Source organism: Ahaetulla prasina, chromosome 1, assembly GCF_028640845.1.
Source record: "Ahaetulla prasina isolate Xishuangbanna chromosome 1, ASM2864084v1, whole genome shotgun sequence".
Lineage (NCBI taxonomy): Eukaryota > Metazoa > Chordata > Lepidosauria > Squamata > Colubridae > Ahaetulla > Ahaetulla prasina.
Window position 1 is genome coordinate 265,456,455 of NC_080539.1, and position 11,545 is coordinate 265,467,999.

At 38.3% G+C, this 11,545-nt stretch overlaps 1 protein-coding gene across 1 annotated transcript; it reads right to left on the reverse strand.

Annotated features, from left to right (window-relative positions):
• Nucleotides 1-6,133: 6,133 nt before the first annotated feature.
• On the reverse strand, nucleotides 6,134-10,598 carry INS (insulin). The gene is made up of 3 exons (XM_058164456.1): nucleotides 10,496-10,598; nucleotides 8,524-8,726; nucleotides 6,134-6,302 (listed from the first exon to the last, which is right to left on the reverse strand). Exons 1-3 carry the CDS (start codon nucleotides 10,576-10,578, stop codon nucleotides 6,175-6,177), a joined length of 414 nt encoding a protein of 137 aa, XP_058020439.1. The 5' UTR covers nucleotides 10,579-10,598; the 3' UTR covers nucleotides 6,134-6,174.
• Nucleotides 10,599-11,545: the final 947 nt, after the last annotated feature.

Sequence of the window (11,545 nt, forward strand, 5' to 3'; positions counted from 1 at the left end):
GAACCGGTAGTAAAAAAATTTGAAATCAACCACTGTTTGGGATCTATTTTTTTTTTTAATGCCATTTTAAAGGGTTATGCGATAAATCATTTTACCAACTTCTCTACTTTCCCAACAGGTTTCAGTTATGTCTCAAAAGACGACCACACAAGGGAACTGCCTCTACAATGCTTTTTCAGATCAGGGGCAGCCAAAAAAAGGCACAGAAGAATGGAAAGTAATGTAACAGAAAAACAACAGCACGAGTAATAAGCCTTCTTGGTAGAATCTCAGCTTTACAGTGCAATGAAAAGGATACCTCACCGTTCTAAAATACCCTCTGAATGAAGAGAAACAGAAGAGGAAGGATACTTTTGGCATATTATGATTTTTTTAAAAAAAAACCTGAGTAGAAGATTTGTTGTTGTTATTATGCTATTGTTTTCCTTCATCTCTCATCTCTTTACTACATTATACGGTAATAATAATGTAGTGATGGTCCCTTCAAATAGCAAAGAAAAGTAGCATAAAGAAAAGATACAAAAACATTTATTTATGCTCACATTATGTTCAAAGATGATGGAAGGAACCTCCAGCCTGCTAAAACATTCCTGCACATTCTCTTAGTCTCGGTCTTGAATGTGATAGAAATATTGTTGTGTCTTTTCCCCTCATTTTGTTGGGGAAGAAGATTGAGGATATAAAAACTAAGATGGAATCTGCAGATTACACCCATCTTTGCTCGTGAAACTCTGTACTTTGGTATGAACACTCATGCACAATGTATGTTTACCTATTCAGGATGAAAACGTATTATTCAGAAGTGAGTAAATTCAGAAGTGAGTAAAAATAGGCTCTAAATTTAAGAGGTAATACCTCGAATTCAGTACTTTTATATGTGGGGTCCTTGGTACTCTTTGAGCTTGGTTTTTTCCTTGCTGACCCAACTAGATAGTATTCTTCACATATAGGCCAAAGATCATGTGTCGTCTGGCGATGCCCAGGGGAAGGGCCTTCTCTGTGGGGGCTCCCACCCTCTGGAACGAACTACCCCCCGGACTTCGTCAGCTTCCGGACCTTCGGACCTTCCGCCGCGGGCTTAAAACATACTTATTTAATTGCGCAGGACTGAGTTAGATTTTAAATTTATGGGTTTTAAATTGGGTTTTATTTCTATATTTTTAATTATTGGGCTTTTAGAATAAGTTTTTTAATTGCTTTTATATTGTATTTATGTGTTTTTAAGTGCCTGTAAACCGCCCTGAGTCCTTCGGGAGATAGGGCGGTATATAAATATGATCAAATAAATAAAAATAAATAAATCAAAATTCAGATGCTTGGCAACTGCTTCATACTTACTACCGTTGTTGGGTCCCAAGATCATCTTTTGATCACCTTTTGCAGCCTTCTGACAAGCAAAGTCAGTGGGGATGCCCACTTAACAGCTGGGTTACTAACTTATCAACTGCAATGATTCATTTAACAACTGTGGAGATAAAGGTGGTAAAATGAGGCAAAACTCACTTAAAAATGTCTCACTTAACAGCAGAAATTTTGGGCTCAATTGTAATCATTTTATTTATTTATTTATTTATTTATTTAATCATATTTATATACCGCCCTATCTCCCAAGGGACTCAGGGCGGTTTACAGGCACTAAAAACAGATAAATAGAATATAAATACAATATAAAACATTTAAAAAACTTATTCTAAAGCCCGTCCAATTAAAAATAGAAATAAAACCCAATTTAAAACCCAAAATTTAAAATCTAGCTCAGTCCTGCACAATTAAATAAGTATGTTTTAAGCCAAGGTCCAAGGTCCAGCTGACGAAGTCCGGGGGGTAGATCGTTCCAGAGGGTGGGAGCCCCCACAGAGAAGGCCCTTCCCCTGGGCGTCGCCAGACGACATTGCCTCGCTGACTTTTAAATGCAGATGGAGTGCTGAATCTTGTTCTGATGGGTTTGTTCTGCACTTAAAAGACAAAGGCCACTCTTTTGAAGACAGCAAAGTCCACATCTTTGACAGACTGGACCGCTGGTTTGAAAGAGGGGTCAAGGAGACCATCTATGTCAAAATTGAACAGCACTCTCTCTCAACAGAAGGGGAGAAATACAATATCATCTCTCTCCAGTCTACAACATAGCCCTTTGAACAGTTCCAAGAAGGCTTCACACTCATTTGCAGTACTCAGGTGACCCTGAGGGCACAGAAACATCTCCAGTTGTCCTCAACGACTCTCTCAAAGGATGCAAATGACCAGCTATCTGCAAGGAGTAGAAATCTTTCCATTCTACACCATTCAGCCAGAGCTGAAGAAGCTTCTAGTAAGGAGACTGTTGCATTAGTAGCATTAATCAGGATTTAAGGATTTATCACTTAACACTTCTAATGGGAATGGGAATGGGATAAGACCCATTTTATCCTTTGTCTCAGGCTCAAAATACCATGGGCCAACCTTGTCTTCATTTGTGTAGCACCACTTGTTGCTCAGTGCACTTAAGAGAATTAAGTGAGTATTGTATCTCTATTTACAGCAGAAGTGCAGGAGAGCCATAAATATATAATGTTCTAAATCCAAGTAAAGCAGATGCAATGTTAAAAGTCATGTTTATTTTACAATGAATAGAAATCAGGATTCTGATTGCTACCCATTCATTTTCCTTCCATGTTTTTATATGCCCATATCTACTGTACATCTACAAATTAATGCAATTAAAGCAGAGCTAAGCAACTTGTTGCAACAAGATCTCTTGCAGCCTCTTAATGCCCTTCATGGGATCACAAATTCCTGACTGGCTTTATCATTGCAGTGTGTTGAAAATCAGTGCCATAATTTTAAACCATTCATGGGTAAGAAACAGTGACAACTGTACTGCAAACCCTAAAATAGATTTCAACTAAAAGTGCAAAGAGAAAACCTAACTCCTTTCTCCAGCTCATCCTGGTCCAGTCCATGTACATACAGTTCGTTTTCGCATCTGTATCATCTTCTGTCTAATGTAGCCCCAACACAAGAATCATTCCACAAGTCAAAGTTCCAGCACCATCCTTTTGAAACGGATTTGATTGTGCTCAAAAGGCACTAAAGTTTTGTGGACGGAACCACAAGTAGCTACCTAAGCAGCTGTCTGAGCCCTGCAAATGACACAGCTGCTTTAATAAAAGGATGAAAAGAAACGCTTTGTGTGTCCTTCCATGTGTGGCCACCATCTTTTTGAATATTTTGCAGAACTCTCAAAAACGATGCAACGGCTTGGAACAAACACCATCCATTTCATGAGGAGAACAAACCTCTCAGTAATGTCATCAAACGTTTACGTAGCTCCCTTCCTGGGAAAGCTAAAAGGAGCAAAATATCCATCATTTTGAATGAAATCTTTGGTGGCTCTGCATGATGTCAAGCCCAGATAACTCCGTGGACATCTTGCGTTCCAAGATGAGTCTCCTTATGAGATGAATTAGTTGAGCATTCCATTTAACTAGGCACGCTATTAAGGAAGGAATCTTGAACTTTACAGTAGCTGAACAGAACAAAATAGTTCCTGGCACCTTCTCCTAATTGGGGGAATGCTAGCTGGCAACAACTATTTCATCCTTACCTCTCTTTCCATTTCCATCAGATTAATCTATACTTCTTTCCTCTCTCTCCACGGAGAGAACATACTCAGCAGCTTCAGAGGAAGTACTTTCCCCCACCACCACCACCTCCCCATCCTTTAACTGATACACTGTACCACTTAATGCTTTTTCTTTCTCACAGAATCCCAGCATTCTCTGGAGGAAAGCACTTCTTATTGGCTTCCTTAGGTTCAAGACACCAAGTGGTTTAGCAGTAAAGGAACTGAATGAAGTGCACGTGCCCAGTGAGGTCTGGCAACCAAGACCAAGCAAGGCAGATGCAGAAATCTGCCAGATAAAGATCCATGTGACCATTTACCACCGCCACCCATCCATTGCAATGCATTTGGCTCTTTGCTCAATACGCCAGTAAAATGAATAGAGTACTTTCATTGCTATTAAGGCAGTTCAGATTCCAGCACTGTCAGAAGTAACCGGTGCCAAGTTATCAATATGGTTTGAGCTGAAGTACATAAAATAAACTTTTGGACTCTTAATACCTGCCTGGAATGTTAAACTGTTCTCTTGTACCTCATTACAGGATGGGGAGAGGGCTGAAAAAGACAATAAATGCAGCCAGTTTTAAAAATCTCGGAAATATATATCCTTTATATTTGACAAAAATAATTCTTTTTTTAAAAAAAAATTCTTGTAATTGCACCCAAATTAATAGACCAGGCTAAAATTATGATTTTCCCCCTATGTTTTGGGTACTGATACCCAAAGATTTACACAAATACAAAAAGAAAATTTTAATTGTTAGAGAACTATGTATATAGAATTAACCAAGGAATATGGGTGCTTCGGTGGCTTTAGGAAGAATGGTTGGTAATTCATCAAGACTGAAGGTGATTCCACTGAACCAAGATGAATAACAAAATTATGACTTGGACACCAAAGAGTTGACTCTTTTTATTGTTTTTTTGGGTCTTTATTCCCAGCCAAAAGGGTGTCCCTGGTTCAGCTTACCTTCTCCAGACAGAGTGGAGTCAATGCCAACCACAAAAAGACAAAAATGCAATGGGGGAAGGCCAACAGCTTGGCTTTCTACTTGGTAAGCACTTGGGTGTATGTTTGAAAAGATGAACAATTATTACAGGAATGTGTGCATGTGCTAAAAACCAATACATAGACCCCCTGAGATGGAGGCTTTGTTGGAAGAATTGCAACATGGAGATACTCAGGAATGTCCATCTTGACTTTTAGAACTTGCCATCTTTTTAGAAGCTCTTCAATTCCTAATCCACTGAAAAAGGGGAAAAAAGCAAGTGACATTACAATTTACACTTTTTCCTTCAGTGTACACAAATCACTCTGAATGCTCAGAGTAATGATCCTGTGTTTCTTTTTGTTATTCTATGACATACCATTCCATTTTATCACGAACACATGGATACACTAATGCTACTATACATTTGCTTTGGATTCCTTCCCTTGTTCCCCAATCGATTTTTGATTGCCAAATATATTTTAGAAAGCAAAAGGTGTCCTACCCTGCACCTTTTTTTTCCTTTTTTTTGACCTTTAAAACTACTATGAGATTGAAATATTTATTATTTTGGCCAACAGGATTACATTAGCAATGTGAATAGCAAGCATGCTTAGAAAGGTATTTAGTGGCTTTGAGAATGTTATTAAACTGCAGCTGCCCCACATATTCTTATGTGATCATCATCAGACCAATTTTAAAACTTTGCTTTCCTAACATCAATAACATGCTCATCCCTGTGGTATTTGTGTGCTTGGAATTTGCTAGGAATGTAACTAAAACTGCCTGACAGCTGTTGGTATTGTCTTTGTCTAATCGCTTTAAGCATGCAGATTGGCCAGATGTATCTGAGTAATTGTCATTGGAAATGTTACCTTAAGGTTTGAAAGTTATACATATAGGCAAGTTCTCCTTCATGTAAAAAGGCAAATGGTTAATCCATCTAGTTTCCTATTACTATTACTTTCCAGGACAGTGAGGGATAGTGGCACCTTTGGGATTTGAGTGTGTGTTGTTGGACATTTAAAATAATAGTTTATTGAAATCTGGAAGACATTTCATTGTGCAGATGAAACTTTACTTTGCTATTACTTTAAAGAAATACCAACTCTGCTATTACTTTAAAAAAATACCAAGTATAACTTCCCATAAAATGTCCCTTTCCCTCTTCTTGAAAATTGAGGATCAAAAATATCTGGCAATCCAGGCACTTCTGGTGTGATGATTATTTTTTCATTTTCCATAAAAAATGCAGATCAAATCTACTAACTGAAATGAATAGGAAAAAAAAAATATTGCAGACAAAAGTGTACTCCATATCTGTGTTGGAGGTCGACAAGCAGTCCCTCAATTGGGCAATCACTGCATTCTTCTGAATTTTAAAATCCACAATGAAAGAAAGATATGAATCCATAAACAATAATTTTAAAAAATCAGATGTAAAGAGAGCATGCAACATAGAAAAAACACCGCAAAAACTGTTTAAATAGATTCATGGGTTTGGTTTTTTTATTGAATGACTTAAAAGGTGCAGTAGCAAAGTGCTTTTTTTCTCCATTCCTGCATGGACCAGTTTCTTTTCTTCTAGTTACAATAGTTCTCTAGTTCATAGAGAGAGCAGGTATTTTCACAGCATTGCTCCACAATTCCTCTCTTCATTTTCTGAATTTCTTGGAGTGGTACTTCCACCTCATTCGATAAAGGACCATTCACTACCAAATAAAGAAGACCAACATTAGATGGATGTTCAAAGTGTATTCAACTATCATTACTATCATTATCTATTCACTATCATTTGGACTTTCTGTTTGGCATCCCCAAAGATGCTATAATGCTCCTGCCTTTCCCATCCACAGCTGCTTTTGTGGCTGAGTTTAGGTTGAATACTATTGATTATTTTTGACAGTTTTATCCTTCTTCCCGGTGAACAAAAGTTAATGTTACAGGGACTTCCCTATTCTGCTACATGATAACCGTTTCGTGATTTATTTATTTTTTAATATACCTGCCATGTCCTTGCTATGGCTATCAAATTGTCCTGGCACTAGATTATTGTACTCTTGAGTCAGTTAACTGAAACTGAGCTGGATGTTTTAGACCCTGATTACACACGGCACACTTTCAACTGAGATTAAGTGAGCAACAGTAAAGGAAAGCTAAATACTAACAAGGTAGAAGGTACTATAGATTAGTATTTCACAGATCGGGAAACTGACTGCATCTCCAGGGTTGGATGGGGCTGTATTTCCTTTTGAAGGAAGAGGAGCTTCATGTTGATAAACTCCCATATTCATCACTGTCTGATAAACTCCTAGATTCATCACTATCCCAGCTCCCTCCAAACAAATAAAAATAATAGTATAATGGACTGGTTCCTAGGGTCTTCAATGATCGAAGTGTTTCTCATCCTGCATACTACATGACAGCCTGCTTTCCTTTTGGCCAAATGTAGCATGCTCTGCAAACCCTTGTCTACACGTAATGAGTCAAGATGGTTTGCATAAAAACCAAGTGAAAAAGAAGGAACTAGGATTCTTCTCTGTCTATTTGAAATGAGAAATATGATGCATATTTTCCTCCCAGCAGGATGCATTGGTTTTGGCAGCACTTGGCAAACTCCTTGTGGAACTTTTGATTCAGAGATGCTTCTTGGTCTGTCTATTGATTTTTAGGAAAACAGTTAAGTTACATTATTATTGCCATAGAAGCACTATATTATTTCCAGGCTACCAAAAATAACAGGAGTATTGCTGTCAAGTTGGCACTGATTTAAATTGACCATGAACAATGAAGCTGCCTCACTGACAAAGGGAAAACTCCACTAAGGAGACGTATGCATCTTGGATATCAGTTTATTCAATTCTCCATTAAACAATGGAATAATCAAGAATCAATCAGGGTAAAACAGAGGGAAAAAGCATTCCCTAATTTCCAACCCACTGCAAATGCATTGGTCTGCAGTGTCCACAATCACCAACCATGCCTATGGGAGTTGTATCCCAAGGCATCTGGAAGGGGAAAGGCTGAGAGAAAAGAAGGACCCAAATGCTGGGGTTTTTTTTAACTCATTGAAAAACTAATTTGGGAAGTTTACATTCATAGCCTCCTCTCCTGAATTATTTTGCTGGGTGATTTAAGTTGTCTATGAACAGCATTTGCCAATATTCTTCAGATTCAGGGTGTGTATTTATCTATTTACCATATTTTATAGCTTGCTTGCACCAATCAAGACTCAGAAAGGATCACACGAAAAAAGACATTAAAATAACCCAATTAAAATAGACAGCAATGATTATGAACCAGATGGTTGCCAACAGCCACCCTATGAGTCAATATCTCATTAAATTGTTTCCAGGGCTTCCTGGAAGAGTAGAGTAGAGTAGAGTAGAGTAGAGTAGAGTAGAGTAGAGTAGAATAGAATAGAATAGAATAGAATAGAATAGAATAGAATAGAATAGAATAGAATAGAATAGAATAGAATTTTTTATTGGTCAAGTGTGATTGGACACACAAGGAATTTGTCTTGGTGCATATTCTCAGTGTACAAGGTAGGGAGGGTTGGAGCAGAGCTTCTCTGGAGACAGTTTCTTTCATAGTCTGGGGCTACTACAAAGAAGGCCCTCTAGTTCAGGGGTCTCCAACCTTGGCAACTTTAAGACTTGTGGACTTCAACTCCCAGAATTCCTCAGCCAGCAAAGCTGGAATTCTGGGAGCTGAAGTCCACAAGTCTTAAAGTTGCCAAGGTTGGAGACCCCTGCTGACTGGATGTGGCAAATCATGTTTTCAAAAACAATCCTTGATATAAAAACACCATTATCCATTTTTCTTGCTCATTTAAAACTATCTTACCTACCAGGTGGTGAGTTATAAGCAAATTCACCAGGTTCTGTTACAGACAGGGCATTTTAGGAAATTAGGGGGAAAAAAAGTTACCTAGTGGTTGTTCTACGTTCCTTCGTGTCCTGGGGGAATAGTAGAAGCCCCGCTCTCCACATATAAGGAAAAGGGCTTCCACCAGATGAGAGCCACATAGACGCTGATTGGGAGCAGCTTGGCTAACTGTAGGAGCTGAAACAGCCAGCAACAGCAGGAGAGGTAGGGAACGGATCCAAAGAGCCATGGTGATGCAGATGAAACTTTGGAAAGGAAGAATCCGACAAAAAATAGGTTTAGAAAAAAGAAGGTTAACAGGTACTAGAACACCATCATTTCATATTTTACTTTGCTTCAGCTGTCTCTGGATAATTGCCCAGCTACTTCATGTTATAGGGTAGACTGGTACATAGGGAACAACATCCTAGCAATTGCAAAGGGAATGAAGGGGAATTTCTTTCCCCTTTCCTTCCCATTCACAGCCTAATGTACTTGCCCTCTTGCTTGAATGGTGGTGGGTTTTCTCCACTGAAGACTATCTTGCTATGCTCTCCCTATATGATGTGTCCAAGCTTTAGTGGTAAAATGCTATTTGCAATGACATTTGTTTCATAGCTTAAATTCAGTGACATGATCTTAAAGAAGTACATGAAATATTTTTACAAACTTACACTAAGATATAGAAAAACAGCCTGTGGTGGAATCTTGGGAGAATTCCAAGATAAGAGATATTTGATAGTGGAGTTAATGAGCTGAATATATTTCCGTAGTGACTGGGTAGTCCTCTGTCATGAACTGAGCCCCTTCCAACTGTGTGATTTTATGAAGATAAAGCATGGGTGAGAGAGATTTTTCTAGTGGTTAAGGAGCTGGCCTAGACAGTTCCTTAAATTGCACTTTCTTGGTTTATTTTCCTTGAAAGCAATTCACATCACCATCAGTTCAGTTCTTCAGAACTGAAAAAGCTTCTTAGCTGAGAAGTGAAACATTTTCAAGGAGAAAAAAAAAACAAGAAGAAAGTCCAGTAGCCTTTTAAAAAGCACCTTCGGGACAACTGTGACCTGGATATTAAGAATCTATATCAGGGGTCCCCAAACTTGGCAGCTTTAAGACTTGTGGACTTCAACTCCCAGAATTCCTCAGCCAGCTAAGTCTTAAAGCTGCCAAGTTTGAAGACCGCTGATCTATGTAGGCAGGAGAGTCTTTGTCCTTCCTTAAGCATGAAAGCTGGCTAGGTGATCTTGGGCCAGTCACACACACTCAATCCTATCTACCTCATGTGGGAAAAGTGAGAAGGAAGTGTTGACTTTCAGATAACGCAGGGGCTTTTTGCTATGCATCATAAAGTTGTTGCTTTTTTAAAAAGAGAAATAGATTACGAGAGTACTGAGTGCACTTCACTCATTTATTTGTTTGTCAAATTTAGATCCCGTCCATCTAATTCCCAGAGTGACTCTGAGAAGTGTTCAGTTAAAAGCATATATTAAAAAGTGCAATATATCAGTAAAAGGAGCCAGTTAGAAGCAAAAGCAAGTTAAAAATCAAAATGATTTATGGTTGCCAAATCTGGGCTGTAAAAATCTGGCCAACCAGAAGATGGGACAAAAATGTTAAGAGTTTTCTATCTCTTTTTTGCAGTCTAATTGTGGTAACCCTAATCCAAGTTTCTTCCCAAAGGCTGGGATGAAATAGGAAAGTTAGTATGGCGGTAGAGAGAAATAACAGCAAATGTTTTAAAACCACAGCAATATGAAGACAGGTCTAAGAATATGGGCACAATATTGAGAATGAGGTACACAGAATCCTAATTTTATTCCACATAAAATAAAACTACAAATTGTTCCAAGTTCTTAGTGGATAAATAACTTTATAAATAAATAATTTATCAACAAATTATATAGCATATCACTCATACCACATACAGCAAATTAAATAAACTATCCTACACCACAAAGAATACTCTGAAAACACTTCAATATTTTCACAGAAAGAGAGGGGGAGAAAAAAATGAACACCCTGGAAAATGGCTTACCTGTCAGGTCTCAAAGCTAGTGAGGTTCTGTTGCAAAGAATGCCACCTGGCTGATTATTAATACTGTGGAAAAAACAAGCCATTGAAGTAGCACCCCACCCAGTACTTCTCACCAAAGCCCCTTGTTAATCCTTTTGCATAAAACAAAACATTTTTAACAAAGGAGAGCTGATAAGAGTGGCTTATCTCTTTAAGTCTGTTGAAAGGCAGAAGTGATAGCATTAGCTCACTTATGGTGAGGGAGGAAGTAAGAGAGCTAAAGAGATAGGAAGTGGGAGGTGGGACAAGGCATGAATTCTCCACACCATTCCAATTCTACCACTCTAAAATATATATTGGAAAACTAACTCATGCACTTTGGCTCAATTATCCAATCCAAGCAATCCTAGGTTAGATAGTTCAGGAGCAGTGCCAAAGCCCATGTAGAGGTGCTCAGAGATCCAACAGCAGAACACAGTCATAACAGGATCACATTGGCTACTTTTAATAAAAGCTGAGGTGGAAAATGGAATTTGATTCAAACTAAAATTTAATATTAAGAGTTAAAGCTGCTCCTCTGTCCTCTTTAAGGACTATACCCCACCCTCTGTTGCTGAGTCTATGACCCCAATAAATATTTGATCTGAAGGCTGAAAGAGAGTGGGGAGTGGAAGGTGAGAAAGAAACACTTCCAATTATAAATTTTCTAATTTTGTTACAAACAAAGCAACAGTACATAGATGAATGGCAAAGGAGAGATTTAAGCCAAAGACTTAGATTATGGATTGGTTGAGAGACTAACAAGTGAGGTATATACAGAAATCAAAGTTCATTTCGCTGGAGTTCTGTAAGAGTTCCTGCTCAGATGATGCAGAATTAGCAGCCAGTGCAAAGCAAATCCATCCATAAAACTCATTCTTTCTTCAGTGTGCTATTATCGGTTGTAAAAGCCCTGTCATTAAAAGATACACTCATCACTCCTTCAATTTCTTTCCCTTCTTCCACTCCCTATCCTAGCATCATTGGAAAGTACCTATTTTTTTTCCAAATCCCATGAACTCTGAATATGCT